Source organism: Coturnix japonica, chromosome 7 (genome assembly GCF_054131305.1).
Source record: "Coturnix japonica strain WE chromosome 7, WE-NBRP24, whole genome shotgun sequence".
In the NCBI taxonomy this organism is placed as follows: Eukaryota; Metazoa; Chordata; class Aves; order Galliformes; family Phasianidae; genus Coturnix; species Coturnix japonica.
In genome coordinates, this window is record NC_140669.1 from 12,959,632 (window position 1) to 12,977,861 (window position 18,230).

General features: G+C 41.9%; 1 protein-coding gene across 9 annotated transcripts in view; it reads right to left on the reverse strand.

Annotated features, from left to right (window-relative positions):
* Positions 1-977: 977 nt before the first annotated feature.
* HSPBAP1 (HSPB1 associated protein 1) overlaps positions 978-18,230 on the reverse strand; it is a 30,710-nt gene continuing 13,457 nt past the window's right edge. For 3 of the 9 annotated variants that reach the window (XM_015868678.3, XM_015868677.3, XM_015868680.2), the window contains exons 3-8: positions 16,831-17,015; positions 13,345-13,481; positions 10,100-10,271; positions 4,494-4,577; positions 1,778-1,888; positions 978-1,577 (exon numbers count right to left, since the gene is read on the reverse strand). In XM_015868678.3, coding sequence (XP_015724164.2) covers positions 1,020-1,577; positions 1,778-1,888; positions 4,494-4,577; positions 10,100-10,271; positions 13,345-13,481; positions 16,831-17,015 — 1,247 coding nt within the window. In that variant the 3' untranslated portion in view covers positions 978-1,019. Of the gene's footprint in view, positions 1,578-1,777; positions 1,893-4,493; positions 4,578-10,099; positions 10,272-13,344; positions 13,482-16,830; positions 17,016-18,230 lie in introns of all 9 variants that reach the window. The other 6 variants (XM_085552308.1, XM_085552307.1, XM_085552310.1 and 3 more) reach the window with 4 other exon arrangements.

Sequence of the window (18,230 nt, forward strand, 5' to 3'; positions counted from 1 at the left end):
CTGCACCTGGACAGGCATAAAATGCAACTTTCTCCAGACAGAAGGTATTTGTTCAGAGCAGAGACCTTTGAAATGTTTTGTGAGCCTTTACAAGGGTGTCACTCTGAATGCTGAGAGAGGAAATGGTTGGTGTAGATACTGGGGTGTATGGATGTGTTAAAATCATCTCTGCTGTACGGGAGTTAAGCTAAGCAAGCTTACATCTTATGTATAGGAAAGGTGCTGCTGCTCTCCTCTTCCTTCTCTTCCTCCTTACTGCTTTTTCTCCCTCACATATATCCCTTACAGATACGAAAGCCTATTGCACTGCAAGGCTGCCTTTGCTCAGTGAATTAAAACAATGTTTGTAGCCCTGTTCCCCATGCAGATAGTCCCAGCAGCAATTTCTGGGCCCTGCTCTGTGGTCAGTAAAAAACAAGTGTAATGATGGGTCTGAAGGGGGGTGTCTTTATTGCATGTCTCTTTTGTGGCTTGCCAGTGTACCTAAATGGTGTGCCTTATTTGACAGCCTGCTCCCTATGAGCCTGGTGAGCCACTAAAGGCAGCAGGTGTGACCAAAGCATTTCCTAGCCCATTTTGAGTCCTTTCAGCTCAGCAATGCCAACATACAAACATGTATCAACAGAACTGCTTCTTACATTTTGGTAGCGTTGTGGTGGTGTGACCTCATGGAGACTGTTTGGCACGTTAATGTAAACATGAAAAGCCTAGTGTTTAAGATGTGTAGATGCTTGGCGTTGTATAAAGAACTAAAGATCCCATCCATGCAAAAAGGTGGAATTATAACTGTGATACTCTTTCTGCAACAACAAGGAACTCTGATTACTTTGATTACTTGCACCTTTCTCTCCCCACCCCTTATGAACCAGTTATTCTTTTAGCTCCAGCTTCATTCTGCCCCTTAACCGTTACCCGAGTTTGTATCTTAAAAAGCACTGAAAATAAAACGCTCTGTTATTAAGCACCCAGAACAAGGCTGAAATTTGACTTCTTTATTTCAAAACTGAAGTGCTCAGGCACTAAACTCCTGCTCTCTCCAAGAGCAGCTGAGCCACTAACCTGACGACATGTGGATTAACCAGGCAGTCCAGCAAATCATTGGTGGAAAGGGCTGCCTGCGAGGCATTGCGACTACTGTCTGAATCCATTTGATTTGCAGGCGTTCTGCAGTCATTACTCATTACCAACTGCTTCCTGGTGCAGTGTAATTTACCAAAATGTCCTCCTTCATTTTCATGGAGAAGATCTTTATTGTCACTTGCAACTGCACCTGCACCCACAGAACTTGATTCTCGAGACTGTGGTAAAACTTGAATAAGATGAGGCCCAAAAGGTATTTTCTGTAACTTTTCTGCTTTAAATGTTGAAGAGCTGAAGTCATGGTTTAGTAATGGGCAGTCCTCTGGCTCAGAGCTAACTTGCCTTTTCCTCCTCTTGCATGAGGCTCTTGTCTCTTGCTCTGCTCCGCTGCTGCTGGGGTGTTCCTGCTTGTACACGTTTGCCTTTGGACAGTTGAAATATGCAGCCACTGCTTGATTCAGGTACTGAAGATTGATTTCGTGGGATGTTGCCTCAACCTAAGGAAACACCCCAAATGCACTCAGTTAAACGGGAGAATGTTTCAGTTCAGTGTTGTGTGATTACCTCCTGTGGATTGTTATCCCTACACAAGGGGAAGGAACTTAGAATTCTTTTTTCATTTTTGCAGAAATGCAGAGTTAAGCAAAATGTCAGTAATTCTGTGCTACCACTGTTGTAAGAGCAGGAGAGCACTTACCTCAGTGGGATTTAGCCAGGGATCTCCGTCACTGGAACCTTCTGCTGATTTTAAGGCACATACCAGTGTTCTGGTTATTGCTTCTTCTACACGGGCTTCATGATCTGCATCCTGCCTCGAGAGAGCAGAGAGTGTTACAGACAGGTCAGCACTGGGATCTCTACAGGGTGTTGGAAGAGGGCAGGAAGAACCAAATGGATGGCCTTAGTCTCACAGCCATGCTCATGTCAGGCTCAGGCTTAACCAAATGCTGTATCACATGATAGTAACAGAAGTTAATATATTGCTGCAGCTTCAAACATCAGCAGAAGCAAAAACATATTTCCTATAACAGCTCAAATTAAAAATTAAGTTAGCTGGCATTTTGTTTCAGACCTTCACTTCCTCCATCATCCCATTGGAAAGCTGGGTACCAGTTAGGATGGCAGAAATAAGATCTCTTTTTTACTTGCACATTTAGCTGTGGTGGTGGTGTATGTGAAGGGAGGTAAGACTGAACAAGATCGAGTTCAGTGACAGATGTCTAGGAGCAGATACATAAATTTGGTTCTGTTGAGATGTTTAGGCATACAGGTTTAGGAAGAAAGATGTAACCTAGTCAACAGACAACATGGCACTGCCTAATTGTGGCTTCAGGGAACATGTCAAGCAATCCATGTACCTTGCTAGGATGAGTGTTGAAGGCAGTAATTCATCTGGGGACTCCTGAGAAGAATTTGGGATAGCTGAGGATGCTTTATTTATTAATTGTCTTACATAATGAGTCCCCAAGACGTTGATTTTTATCTACATGTGGAAGTTATTTTACAGTGTTGCACTCATGGGATTTATCCTGATCACATGGATAACAGGGCTGTAGTGATTGCATTAGAGTGTGTTAGGAAGCATGGAGTGCTTTGAGCAGCTCACATCCAGCTGAAATCAAGTTCTCCTCTAAAGGCCTGCCAGTATAATTAATGGTCTTGCTAGGACTGTAAATGTTGGCATGATTCACATCTGTCAGTATGAAAGCAGCTGGTAACAGCTGCAAGCAAGGACTGCTTGTTTGGTAACCAAAAACATTCTTGGTGTTGTCTCTCAGCATCTATGTCAGAATTGTCTATAGGTAGATTGCCCAACACCTAATGGCACTACCATCATCTGTAGGGACAGCACCAGTAAGGACCCTTCACCAAGGTTGCAGCTGTTTGATTGCTTTTCATATCATCTTTTTGGGGGTGGAGGTTACTCATGAGCAAAACCCAACACTCCTCTGCTCATTATGTCATCTGCACACAACTCTTGTTGTCACCAACAGGATCTCAGCAAGACTTTTATGACCAGAAAGGCCACGGAGTTTGGACTGTGTGAGGCGCAGCTTAGGGCACACGTGTGTGTTGACATCAGGGTCTTTCTGAGCATAGGGCACCCAGCCAGTTCTTCTAAATTACCTCCCAAGTTGCCAAGTTTAAGGCAGGCTCGAATGGTTGTGCAGTAATATTGTTGGTGCTTTCTCTGGCACTAGATTACAGTCTGACTGTACGAGCTCAGTGTGGGCTGTGGGCCGGCTGTCTCTGCAAGTATCCAGTCTCATCTGGAAAATTACCCCACTGGAAAAAAACACCCAAGTTTGCCTCTGCTTTGCAAAGGTTTGGTTTGAAGCTGGTATGAGAAATGTATTCTGTAGTTTTTGAATAGCAGCTGGATGCATGTGTTCATCTCCCTCAAGATTTCCAGTCCAATAAAGGTGCGGAAAAAAATAATGCAATAAGCATTTTAGCGAGGCAGCTTTCACGGGCCATTTCAAAGGGCCTTTTTCAATATTAAACTAGGATTAATGATGGAGCAATTTGAATTGGAAAACCTGCTGTAGCTTTGAGGTGATATCCCTGGAGCCATCCCATGTACTAGGTGACATGAGCGAGAAAAAATTGGAGCCTAGGGAAAAGAAAATTAATTAAATACATGAAAAAAAAATCCAACTCTGGGCAAATCAAAACTATCCGAAATGAAAATTCAGACATCCTCTGCCACCATCTTTCTATTTCCAGTTCTGAATTAGTTTTGCATGTAAGCATGTGTTTGAGCTGAAGCTGGTGTTTGTCATCCTGTATTTGTCGCTATGCTGGTTAGTCCATGAGAAATCAGATGTGACAAGTTTAGCGTGTGTTGAACTGTTTGCCTGATTGAGGTTGCATATGTCTTCTACTGAACTGGCCTTCAGATCTGGAGCCCTGGAAGGCTCTTGAGGGAAAGCTCTAACCACAAAGATTCTTACCTCACCAGCACTGAATACAGCAAAGCCTATAAGGCTGAATCAGACAGGCAAGGGGCTAAACGCTTTATGTGTCCTTGGTACCTGAAGATTCTATGCTGCTGAAACACAGTTTAAGTGGCATCACTCCTCTGTCCAGGTCATTCTCAGCTCTATTTTTTGTTAGAGATTTATTTCTCCCTCCTCCTTTCTCTAAAAAAATACTTGACTCAGATTTGCCTCTAGCAAAGCGTAGCTGTATTTAGTGGAGGCTGACAATTGATGCCAGTAGAATATGCAAATCTGCAAAGTTTTCTGGCATCCCTGAGGATGAAAGAAACAATGTAATTGTAACTTAGCACACTGAAATCACTCAAATTGGCTCATGAGATCTGGGACAGGATTATTTGTCAGCGTTCTGACTTCTTATAATGTATGCATGAATGAAAATACATCAGCACTGTGATTAAAAAAGGAAAATACCAGTTCTATCCAAGAGTTTATGCTGACAGTGATGGGGTCAATGGATTCCACGTAGTGCCACCAGTGCCTGGGAACAAGCAGGACCTGGAATCAGACACAGTGTGTTAGTACTAGATGAAGGCTGAAAGAAGCTCAGGTGTTTTAATCAAGGTGGTGTGGGATGTAGAGGCAGAATGAGGCAAGGAACAGAGTTAGGTGGTGGGAGGTGATAGTTATTTCTTCTAAACAGCCCTTCCCCAAGACTTAAGTGCCCCCCCTCTTACTGTCATTACTGTCATATAAGAAGTGGGCATGGCCTTGAACTGCCTCTTGTCCAGTCTTCCATATGAAGCAGGACAATAACCTTTTAACAGCTCAAGATAAGCGAGGTCCAGCTGTACTAAGGGATGGCAGCTGGTATAGCTGTGGTGCAGGGCTTTGGGGAAAGGCTCAGCCAAGTGAGTGTTCTTTTGTAGACTCTCCAACGGAGAAGCTTCCTGCTTCCTTTAGAAGGGCTGCCAGCTGGCTTCCCCCAAAAGTAGGTATCCTAATGCTAATCTAGGTGATTAACAACGTGCAGCTCCAATTCCAGTAAATAATTACCTGTATTAAACTTGTCGCTTTCAGTAGATAGGCTTTTAAGGAGAGTGTCCCAGAAATCATGACAATCTAGTTTAGATCAGAGCTTTACAGCTATATCAGGATGATAGCTGTGACATAAAATTGATTCTTACCCATGGCTTTTATGGTACAAAGACATTAATGTTGTTTTGATGATATAGTACAAGCATTTCAGATTGCTGAACATTAGATTAACATAGAGCTATCAAGAAAGGCATAAAAGATGTTTTTTGACAGGGGAAGAAAATGGTCAGGGATGGATAAAAATACTTGAGAATGGGGAAACTGAAGCAATGATCTGTATCTGAATCACAGCCCATTATTTTTTCTTGCTAGGCACAAATTACTGAAAAGAATGCTCTGCTGGCTAGGGAGCCCCGTGCTTTATTACACCAAAACATGGCTAATGACAAAATGCCTGTGAAGGGAACGGTGCCTGTGGGCCCCAGTCCTGTAAGTGTTTAGAGGACAGCTGTGGGCCGCTGGCAGGAATGCTCTCCACAGGTTTCAATTTAAGTCAAGCAGAGGAAGAAAAAATAAAAGCACAGAGTATCCAAAGGTCAAAACTGTTTGTAAATTGTATTTTAATCCAGTATAGCATATAAAATGGAGAAGGAAGGAATTGAGAGAAAGGGGAAAATCAATCGTGCCACTGGTGGCAAGGTCCAGGCTGTAGAACAAATGAAATGCTTTGCTTAATTAGAGATGTGGTTGCAAGCATCAAAAGCAATTAGCTGTCTGAATTAACAAACCAATGGACTGCACTGCTTACTGTGATACCTGCTTATCTGGAACACTTTGCTGAAATGTCCCCTCTACCAAAGCAGGATTTAGCTACAGAGGTGAGTGTTGCAAAGGCAGCCCACCCAAAGAGGCACTAAGAAGTCAGAGCTGAAAGGGTGACTAGCAGAAAATAGGGTGGCAGGTCTGCACTCACTTAAAAACCATACATGAGTATGGAGCTCAGAAATATGTGTTGCAGATAGGATTATGGAAGGCTGCAGTTCAACAAATATCAGTCTGATTCTTATAGAATAATTAGGGTTGGAAAAGACCACTAAGTTCACCAAGTCCAACCATCAACCCATCACCACCTACTAACCTTGTCCTTCAGGATAATACATCTTAAAGCGTATGAATCCCTGTGCAGACTGAAGCAAACCCAGGACTTTTATTTTTACCCAGAACAAGTTTCAGAGTAGTGCTTTTCTCACACAAGCCTACACCTTCAATCAAAAGTGGAGTAGCATTAGCTGCAATTGGATGGTGTTAGCAAGTGTTTGCCCACATTTTGACTGCAGAATCATACGAAAAACAAAGACTCATCTCTTTAATAGGGATTCTTACACTACACCCACAGTTAAAGGAGTCTAGGTGCTATCCAAGTGACAGGTTGTAATGATGAAGCCTGGAAAACATTGCTGTACATTAGAATGTGGTGTGGTTTCTACAGTAAGTGCCGATTTCAAATGACTGGCTCCTTCCTTTTAAAGTTTATGGCAATAAGAAGATAGAGATTATCAGAATGCAAAGAGGCTGAAATTTTAAGGAAGATGAAGAAATGGGAAAAAGTGATTAAAAGCAAAAATACAGCTGTGAGGAGCAGCTGAACCGGCAAAGACAGAACAATAACCCAGCAGAGAGAAGCAGAGTAGGATTCTTCTAGCATGAAGGGGGGGGGGGGGGGGGGAACCACTAACAAACAACCCATCAGATATCCATTCGCCAACAAAACAAAGCAGACTTCCATATTCATGAATATAGGGCAGAGATTTAACTACATTTGCAACCGCACTGAAATAAGGAAATATACTAACAAAAAAAACCCCAATGCAGCAGACATTTCCCAGGGGAAAATGGAAGGTGCAAAAGCAGAACAGAATCATCCCAAGCTCAGGGAAAATCAAGCATCCGTCTGCTTTCTGCAGAGCGTACTGAGCTCTGTGGGTTGGGAAGATACCAATCTAAATAGCGACCAATCAGATAATTCTAATATTTAGGCTAGCGATAGGCAAATATAGCAGATGAGGCTAAAGTGGGCCAGAAATATCAGGAAAGATAAAAATGAAATTCTAGACTCTGGGAGGGGGGTAGGGGGAATCAAAAGAGTAAGCGCAGCAATGCTGCAGCCTTGTACAGCACAGAGAACAGAACAGGTTTGAATTCTCAATGGATGTGATTAACTTGATACAGTGCAAAGGTAAGGCAAAGGTGGAATTGCTTCAGAAAAAGCAGCGCATCCCCTGAAGTGAAATATTTTACCAAGAAATTCCTCCGCATTTAAAAAAAAAAAAAAGATATTTGGGTAAATGCCCAAGAAAAGGGAGCATCAAAGTGTGTGTGTGATGGAAGGAAAAAGATGAGGGAGGGGGAAATAAACAAATCAAGGAGCCATTTGCAAACCTGGCATTGAAACAGAACCACCACAAAATGCATAGGACCTCACAAAGATTTGTGCTTGTCCAGGGCTGATGGGCAGTCAGAGGTGTGCTGACATTCCTGTGTGCTCTGACTGCTGGGCAGCATCCCCTGATGTGAGGCTGCAGTGGGAGAATGGCAAGAGAAACGTGCTGCTGTTTGTGGGAACTTAGTGATGGCTGTAGCTGTGGATCCAAACCTAGTCAGTGGCTTACGTAGCCTAAAGTGATTGTGGGGTTGATCAATTAAAATACCAATGCTTTGGGGCAGAACTTATTAGTCTAATTCCACAGTTTCTGTGATGATAGGTGACCATATCCAAATGTTTACAATAAACTCCTATAGTACACTTGAGCTGGTAACTTTGTGGATATAGTTGTGTATGGCTGCCAACTCCAGAAATGCTCAGCTGCCTATTGAAATAAGTTATCCAAATACTGTCATCATTTGTATTGAGAATAATCTTTAATATACAACCAAAAGTTGCATTAATACCACTGTGGAAGTTCATCCCACAGCCACTGGTTGAGGAGAGAATGAACCCTGATAAAACCTAAAGTCACAGCTGACTTCTTAAACTTGTAAGCTGAATGGTACAGTGAAGGCAGTGAAAAGGCACAAAGGATGCAATCGAAATACACATTGGGCACTGGCACAATGTAATACAAAGGAATTCTGCTTTGATGTCTTAAACGGGTGCAGAAAAATGGCTTGTAGCAAAAATCCACCAGAAGGTGGCATTAAACACATGAAGTTTTTGGCATTCGAAGCTGCAGTCTCGCTACATGGAGCTGCTCTCCTGAATACCTAAGACGCCTCTGTCTTTATGTTTTCAAGCTTACATTGTTCCAGTATCTAATCCAAAATGTTCTGCATGCTGTCTAGGAAGGAGTGGAGATGCTATAAACTACCACAACATAACGCTGATAAATAAGAAAGCACAAATTTTAAAGCAACTGTACTGACATGAAACCAACTGCAAAGCTTGCATTGAGGTTGTTGTTGTTTAGGAACCTCTCACTCCTTAACAAAGGAGATCTTATGCATCGATCCTTTCCATTGAGCAGGAGCAGTCTCCTGCCGGCTGCCCCATAAGCTGCTGGATGAGGTTACAGCATCATCCAAAAGGCACTGTCAGAATGGATGATGCTGATACCTCATTTTCTCCCCAGAAATCCAAATAGCATCTCCTTCTTTGTGGCAATACAGACAACTTGTGTTACTGGGCTGGCTCAAGATCTTCAATCCTAGAAAGATTTCTTTTTTGACTGCTTTAAGCCTAATTAAAATTAAGATCGTATTAAAGGTTCGCTACTGTACTTGATCACTCTAAAGGAGATTTTGTATTGAAATAGCATTGGGGATCACAGATAATGCAGTGCTGAATGGATGTGGTGTTTTTATCAATACTAAAAGTGTATCCTTCATGCTTTAAATTACCAAATATTACTTTAACAAAGTGCAGATGGCAACGCTAAATCATTTTGCTTCACGAGCATGACTAGGAGCTGTAGTGCACACAGTGCCAGTTTGTCAAAGATTCCCTTCCACTTGCAGCTGTACCAGAAGCAGAACATATTGTTACCAGATGATAGACAACATCCTCTCACTGGAACCACTCTCCTGTTTGCCACTTCCCCAGCTCACAGGAGTGTTTGTCAGATCAAAGTTATCTGGATTAGTGAAAAGCCATTCTTCCAAGTGCTGAAGGCAGCTGGCTATGCCAGCTAGGGGTGAGGGAGTGCTTGCATAAAGAGCTGAGCTGGTGAATCAGAGGAGGTGACAACATCTGGCAGAAGTATGGTGAAAAGATGCTAGGAGCAATGCACAGTGCAAAATTCTTTTAGAAAAGCTTGGCAGTTTGAGATGCACAGGAATGCTTTACAAGGCTGTGTACTGCTGAACAAAAGAAAAGGGTAATTCACTCTAAATACAGACCGTGTTCATTAAATAAAGGATGCCAGCTACAGTGTGAGACTAGGAATTACGAGTCCTGCGTCCTCTCTTACTGCTGACTGTGTGGCTCAAAGTCAGGCACTGTAACTGAACCTTCTCAGTAAAACAGGGTTAGTAATAGCCTCACATCCTTGTAAAGCACCATAAAACCTCTGGATGGTGTGTGCTTTAAATGCAAGTATCATCATTATAATGCCCTACTATTAAAGCAACAAGTTGGGCCAGTGTTCCCTGGTGAAGGTTATTCTTAGCTATCAAATATAAGTTCCTTAGCTGGCTCTCCATGCTCATTAATCAAAAACATTTTATGCAATGTATTGATTTCAGAGTAGACAGGTTACAGTGTCATTGAAGAAAAATTTTACAACAAATTGAAGGTGGTTGTAAGAATCGTAATGGAACAAAGCAGTTACTGAACTCACTCTCCAACTGTTTGTGGGTTTTGCACAAAAAGCCTTGTAAAGTTGCTGTGAGCAAAGAAACTTGCCATGCTGAGAGAGCTGTGTATCAAAGCTGAGCACAAAATGGAAGGGGAGGGAATCTGCATTTTCACAGCCTTTAGTTAGCCTGTTCAATCATTTACTGAGGTTTTTTAAGTAATAATATATATAAAGTCCATATGGGAATGGTACCTGTCCTGGACTGAGCGTAACCACGTGGGCTGTTGTGTTCCTAAACTCAGGAAAGCGTTTCAGATCAGGGTTGGCAATGTTGACTTTGCTGAATACGCTGGATTCCTCATAAGGGATCCTGGTGGGATAAAGGAAGCTGGTGTCACCAGGTGGGAAGAGGTGCCATCTTTTCCTGAAAATAGAAAGAGGATGGAAATGTATTCAGTGCCTGTCAGTTACAGCAAAGAACTAAAGGCAGCAGCAAGGTTTTCAATAAAACATAAATCTGCCTTGTTGTGTGAATCTCCTACGCAGTGAGAACACAGGCAGTGCTTATAGGCTCTCCACTAAAAGTGTTTTTGAAGTATTTCACTTTTTAATTTTTCAACTGAAAAGATTTACAGCTTCTCACCAATTATTTTTAAAAGGCAGATAGAGAAGATTTACAACAGAAAGCTCTCCCATCTGGTTCCTGCTTATTCCCTCCTAAAGAGCAACAAGCAGCACTTACAGGTGCTCAGAGAGCATCGAGTATTGCCTTATAAGTCAGAGAAAATAATTTCATTAGAGACAACATACCTTCATTCACTGCTGTCGCCATGTTTGTTGTAAAAGGAGAGCATTGCTGTTTACAATGGCAGCAGTAAAGGAGTATGGATGTATTCTTTTGTTTCTTGTCAGCTCGTACAGTCCGTAACTTTGGCTACAGTCACAAAACCCTCATTCATAGTAAAACTCTCCTTCGTGCTCCCTATGTCACGGATGTGGTAATGGCAAAAATAAAACTAGAGACATCCATTGGTTTCAGCATCCTCAAATATTCATTTACTGGGTTTTTGTGTGCGTGTTGTCAGTACCACATGCTGAGAACATGGCTTTTGTTTGGACTGTGGGGGTGAAGTCCTGGCAGGACCAAATGAGCAGGTCAGGGTCATTCTGCTCACATGGGCACTCGTTTTCCAGGTCATTTTCTGTATGCCCAAAGAAGCCGATCAATGCAATGCAGAGCAGGGAGAGATCTCCTTATCACCAGGAACTAATGGCTCCATGTCACTTACATAGACCAGACCACAGAGAGAAAAAAGATATGCCAGAACTGGTGGTGCCAAATTTATGAGTACTATAAAATAAATGTCTTAGCAGCTCCGTGTTATTTAGGAAAAGGAATTTTATATGGCTGTGCTTCACTTGATTGAAATAACCAGAAAGGAATAAACAAAGGGGAAGTTTTCCATGTTTAAAAGTGCCAGACAGTTCAGTGCAACAGTGACCCTTGCACTAAGCAATGGAAAAGAAAAGGAAGAGACTTTGCAGCACATCTGGACAATGTGCACAGCTCTCCTTTGTTTCAGACGCTGCCTCGGTCTTTTCTTTTTGTCCCTTTCCACGGTGCTCATTTCTGCTCTTTGCATACTGCCCTTGGTTGGCAGTTCTAAGTCACACATCTGAAAATGGGAGAAAGGCAGCCAAATGGCACGAGGAGAGGGAACAGCAGGGTAGCCAGAACTGCAGAGATTGGCACAAATGGAAGTGCCGTGAGCTGCTGACATTTCTTGGTTTGCTGGGTGCAAATGCACAGTAGTTCATCTGAAACCTGAGCCCTGCCAGAGCCTTCAAAGGGGCAGAGAAGAGGTTGGGAGGCTCATGGGTTAATCCTGCAGGCTCATGAAATAGCAATATCATGAAGCAACACATTAAGAAGCCCAAGGGATGCAAGGAGGAAATTCAAGATAGCAACAAAAGGCTAAGGAGTGGTCCCTGGCTTTCCTGCAAAGGCAAATCTATTTAAGTTCAGCATAAGCTTATTTTCTGTTACAAAGCCTGTCTTGTTTGTGAGTCTTAAAAGGGATTCTTTCTGCTCTGGAGAAGTGCAGGATTCACACGCTCGCTGAAGTTTGCCATCTATTTATAGGCTTTGCTATGAAGAGGAAAACAACTTTGTCTTTTCAGGCCACGCAAAGGCTGCAGGTTTCTCCAGGCCCTGAAAGGAACAAGGAGAGGGTGGGAGCACCCTTGCAAGGAAGGCAAAACTGCAGTGTGATGCTAGAACTCTGACTGGAGTTCAGCACCTGAAGGTAGAGATCAAAGGGGCAGGGCAGGTACTGGGACTAGATTACTGTAGTACACCCAGTATTTAGGTGGGTCCTTAGGAGATACTTTGGCATGTAAATCGCACTGTTTCCATTGAGAATTCTGGCTCCTACATACATTTTAGTGTCTGGACTTCAACACATAACACTTACTGATGCCATGAGAAGTCCTGGGGACTGGCTGCAGCAATAAGAGCAGTGCCGAGGGGCTTCCAGAGTGTCTCTGCTGCACATTCAACCAAGGACCTGAAGGCTATTTACAAACATGAGTGAAAGCTGGTTTGAGAGTGAATTACTCTGCTTACAGATAAGACGATGACACATTCCTTTGCCTCAGGCCTTAATGCCAGTCAGTGCCAGCACCCAGAAAACAAGACAGGATGCCTGCCTGCCAGTCCTGCACCTTAATCACATGGCAGCTGGGACTTAATTGTTTTATAAAACATGTCAGGGCAATTAATCACATTAAATTCCCACCGTCATTTTTTTCCTTCCACTATAAACTAAATCACACCTAAAAAATGCATGCAGCTTTGTTACTATAGAATTACTTCAGTAATAATAGAATGAAAAAAAGACTGGAGGACAGTCTGGAAGGGCAGCAGAAAAAAAAAAACACTGAATAAAAAAGACAGTGGGCAAACAGGCAGAAAGAAATAGAAGCAAAGCCCCAAGTCCCCATAATGAGTTTGGAGCCTTAAATGTCCCTTTTAACTTTGCTCACCGCTGGCTGCTCCCATCCTGATGTTCCCCCTTCAAATTAACTGTAGCAGCCTGTTAGAAGCTCTTGCACAGAGAAATGTTGTAAAGTCTAAAGTAGTCTATTTCCATTTTGCTACCGGGCTTTTTAACTCTTTATCTCCTGATTTTGGCTTCCCGAACAAATTCATAACTATTAGGAAGATTAAAATGTTCAGTATTGGATAACACACAGACTGGGATGGAATTTCATCAGACTGAAGAAAATCGATCTTACCTTCACATCCTGGTCAAACTCCAAACCTCTAAATTCTGCGATTTCCTATAAATCATTTCTGATGCTCTTCAGTTACTCAGAGCTCAGAAAATTAAAATGATTAGGATCTGAAATGAAGTTAGCTTTTCTCTCGAGTATTCATAGCACAATAGAACTTTCCTCAACTTCTGGTATTTGCTCTATGTGCATCTATTTGTTACCTTCCTTGTATTTGCAGCACTAAATTGCAGCCATACGAGTCCAAGTGGCAGGGAGTGTTTGCTCCTTCCGAACCAATCCACAGCGTGCTCTCTTTCCCGCTTCTTCCAGGGAAACCAAAGTCAGACCACCTTACATCCTACAGCAGTGAAGAGGATATTTCTGTAAGCTTTACACAGATTCACAACCTCTGCGCAGGTCTCACAGTCTCCTGTGCTCTCCCTCCACCTCTCAGTTCCCTTCTGACTACTTCAGTTGTTACTCCTCAGCGGGTGTTACTGCCTGCGCGGCCTGTGCCCCCTTCCTCCAAAATCCTCCTCTCTGGAAGCACTTCTACCAATTTACTTCTTCTTTTCCCCCTATGCAGCCTCCCAGATCCTTGTCTCCATTTCTCCTCCCGGCCTTTCACAATTTGCATTATCCATCTGTTCTACAGAAGGACTGCCTAGCTACTTTGTGGCCGCACATGGCTTCTTTACCTTCCTTTCAAACATGGCTGTTTGGTTCATTTTTCCTATTCTCTATGTTAACCATCTACCTAGGCTCAGAAGTACTGTTTGAAAAATCCTCATATATGACACTTAGTAATAGGAAGGAAAAAACTCTATCCCTTTTTCAGTACAACTTGATAATCCAGGCAGCACATCAGCTTTCTTTCTCTCTGCTCCTGCATCAGCTTTCTCCATGTGCTTTGGAAACACAGACTTTATCCTATCAGTGCCCCAGTGGCAAACTGGTTTTCATATGCTCTTCACCATTTAATGGACATATTTTTCTCTTGCCTTTGCAGCCGTGGAGGTGCTGAATGTAAAAGAGATTCACTTCCTGGCTTCCTGATGGTCTCAGGCAAATCACTTAATCTCCAAGCCTTAGGTTTTCCATCTTGAAACAGAAGGTAGCGATATTTGTTCTGTTTCAGAAAAGCACTTTCAGGATCATTCATCCCACCTAACTTTAGGAACCTACTTCAAGCTTGGTTCTTGCTCTTGTCAAAGCATTCCCTGTCACCGCTTGGAGAAGCCTCTCTTATCCCACTGTCTCCAGACAGAAAATAAAAGTCTGGCCTCCTAATTTAAGCATGTGGGTCAGGTGATTGCAGATGGGTGGATGACCATCCCTCATTAAGATCTACAGCTAGACGTGACTATAATGATAACTTCACCATGACTCTCTATTAGGAAAACGACTGATAGCCTTCCCAAAAATTAGGTGTTGCTCAAGATCTTGAATTTCAGAGCTATCGATTTTAAGGATATCATTTGAAAAACATGCAGAAACCTGACATAAACATTTGTCACAAGCGGCAAAAAATCAAACAGAAAAAGTTGCTCTTATAGATTTCAGCAGCCATAAAATTTAAAATCCAATACGAGTATCTCAGTGATAAAGTTAAGCGTAATACCGTCTCTACACTTTAATCTCACACCTAAATAGTTTTTGTATTTTGTTACAATTTAAGTGGAAAGAAAGCGCACATAATCAATACTTGACTTAAAAGAACTTTCTGAAAATGCCTCAGCTGTAGTAAACAGTTGAAGTGATTGTGGGTAAAACAGTTTTTAACCAACGAGCTGAAAAGGAACTGGTCGGGTTTCTGAAATCTCGTCACAGTGGGCTCCTTTCCTACAATAAAAAGCCACATCCAGAAGAAATGTGCTCAAAGGTGTTCCAACCGGAACAGATGGCACATTACTCGTGAATTATATTTATTTCATTTGCTGCTTATAATGAAGTTAATCTGTACCCGTATGTCACTTTAAAAGGTCTCATTTCTATTTAAACTTCACGCATATATCTCGCTTCTGATTTATATCTCAAACTCTGTAATGAAATATCAACTGAACAAAAAATGTAAGATGCTAGATACTGCTCGTAGATTAGAATAATGGAATCATTACCTTAGCCCACACAACTGTAAATGATAAACAGCGCAATCTAATTTTCAAACAACTTCTAAATGGCCCTATTAATCACTATAAATAACAGCGCAGTTGGCCTTCTTTTCCCCTTCAAGTCACCTTACGTAAATCTAAATAAAATCTGAAATGAAGAAAGGGGTTATCATCGAACTCACACGAGAGTGGAAGAGAATTTCTACAAAGACTTCTTTTGGCTGGTATATAAATTGCGTAGCGGTGTTTCAAAATCATTGAGTCTGGAACTGACTGATGTATTTCACTCCCATGCCTGTGAAACTGGCAGATGACACACACCATATTTGCTTGCATAACGCCATCGATTTTTTTTTTCTTCCCAGATTCTGCTTTTAAAAAAAATCCATGGCATAACCATTACGTCTGTCTATTTTAAAATAGCAAGCAACAGATTGTACTGTTATAGGCCAGGTGATGAGGTTGTGGTGTGATACCTGCACAGAAATGCAATTCCTGGAGACCTGACTTTGTACTTAGAGGGAAAGCAGGAAGGAGGAAAGCGGTTGCTTCCTTCCAGTGTGTTTTTATTGACCAAATGAAGCAGTGAGCTGTCCAGGTCTTCTGAGCTTTGTGCCATAAAGCACAGCAAAATGCTGTCTATTCAGACAGAAAGAGAACTCCGAGGAAGAACCACAGACGAATTTGAAACTCAAATTTGAAGAGCCCTGAAACATCCCTGGAGCTCCACAATAACCTTAAAGAATAAGATCTGGTATCAGTTATGTGTTCAGAATGATTCAGGAAGGATAGGAAAAAAGACAGGCAAGTTGTTTCCCAAATGTGGTCCAACCACGTAATAAAGGGAAATGAGACAGTGTGAAGAAAAGTCCGAGCACTGAAAAGTACCCATTTTGCTGGCATAAAAGAATAAAATACATATAAAGAACATGGGAAATGCTTTCTGAGGAAATAATTAATTGAAAGAGCTTATCAGTTTGCATTCCCCGTCATTCCAATAATTCTGCTGAAAATTATGATTCCATCTTCATAGCTGAAAGTTTAGAAATGAATAAGGCTTCAATTACTGTTCTTTCTTCATATCTTTCAATAAAATGCACATTTGTGTAGCTATCCTTAATTTTGCCCTCTTGCAAGCAGTAGTAGAGGGAATGTAGATGAGCCAATACATTTAAATAGCAGATAGCCACAGAAAAAGTAAAAGAAAATATTCCATTTCCATTTCCATATTCCTAATACATTTGGAAATTAATATAGATTATCATAGAATCATTAAGGTTGGAAGAGATGACTAAGACCATCTAGTCCAACCACCAACCCACCACCCATGCACATGACTCAGTGCTCTCTGAGTCACAGAACTGTGAGGAGTGGTGCCAATCCAACAGTTGGTTTTGTTACATCTGATACTGGTCTTAAGTTTACAGGGATACACAGGATTTTGACTGGTAGCCATGTGATATTAGCCTGAGAGCCAATAGCTTTACTTCAAAATTTAATTATAAATAGTCAGAGGGAATTGCAGGAGGAGAATCAGAAGCTACCCTAGAAAATTTGCAGTGATTAAGGTAGTAGGAGATAATATGAATGCTTTACCTGGAAAACTTCCTCCTTGTCTTCAAATATCCTGGCAATGTATTTGTAGTCAGCGTAAGCCCAATATCTGGAGTACTCGAAACTACTGAATGGTCCAGAGAGACAAGAAGGCTGTCCACTACTCCAGGCCAAAAACTCTTCAAGAGTAGCCTTCACGTAGCTACAGCTGGTTTCGAACTGGGGAACTAGAACAACAAAAGAAAAACCAGATATCACACAGGCACTGAACACAAAACCAGTTAAAATAATAAGTAGTTTCTCAGTTGGCCCTGGGTAAATGTAACATGAAATCCAAAGTAGAAATAGGTGGCTTGACTCTGGTCAATAAAATGGTTCCTAACTCATAATTAGTGTCTGATAATATTGGTTTTTCATTATGGTTTAAGTGGGTTTGTTACCTTGAAGTTGCTGTGAGGTAAAAGCTCACCAGTAGTTACTGCTGCTCATGTGCAAGGCACCGTTAAGTGCAGGAACTCGATAATACATCCACGACTCCTAAATAACTCTGCCCTTTGCATGGTCTCTCTTTTCAAATGTGAGCTGCAAATGCGTACACAATTGCACATTGCAGTGCATATCGTACTCTTTCTCTCTGTGGTTTTTTGTAGATGGGCATGTTCATTTTTACCTTTCCCACTCAAAGCATGACTAAATCAACTCATCAATGCATAGGAAGCAAAGTATGGAGCCATGTGCATGTCAATGATCCATTTAAAATGCTGTGTGTATCTGTTTTTCATTTGGGACAGAAGAAATGATCATGTGGTGTTCCTTGCCAGACAAAAGAACAGCACTACCGGCAGTATTTTGCTCCCATTGTGCTTTGGTCACGCTGCCTGATACAGCCTTCCAGCTCATGGTCGGGTCACTTGAAAGATCTGCAGGATAACCTCCATCACAGCAGGCTTTCCTTCTAGTTATCTGAGATCTTCGTTTCCCACAGCTGCTAATTGTGCTGGCTTCAAAGAGACTTATCCAACGTTTTAAAAAACTAACAAAATTACTGTACTATAACCACTATGGAGGATAAAAATGACTGCAGCCTGTGTGAATGACAATGATGGAGCTGCAGTTTAACCTTGTGCAACTTGCACAGAGCTGTTCAAAAATGGGATCCTTTCACTGTAGCGCAGCAGCAGCAGCTCTTAGTTCTTTACGGCTCTCATTTTGTTATCACAGCCATTCCCGTACAGTCTCATGCATTTGTTCTTCTTCTTTTTTGGTGGGAAAACAGCTTTTGCTAATGCTTATCACCATCATTTTGTCATTTTCCATTGTAGTAGCCTGGGTAGCAGTTTTCTTTCCCCTTGCTATCAAATTCATTAACTAAAAAATGCCAGATAAGCCTCACTGTTCAGCCATACGTCACCCAGGTCTCTGCAGCATAAGGGCTCCCTAAC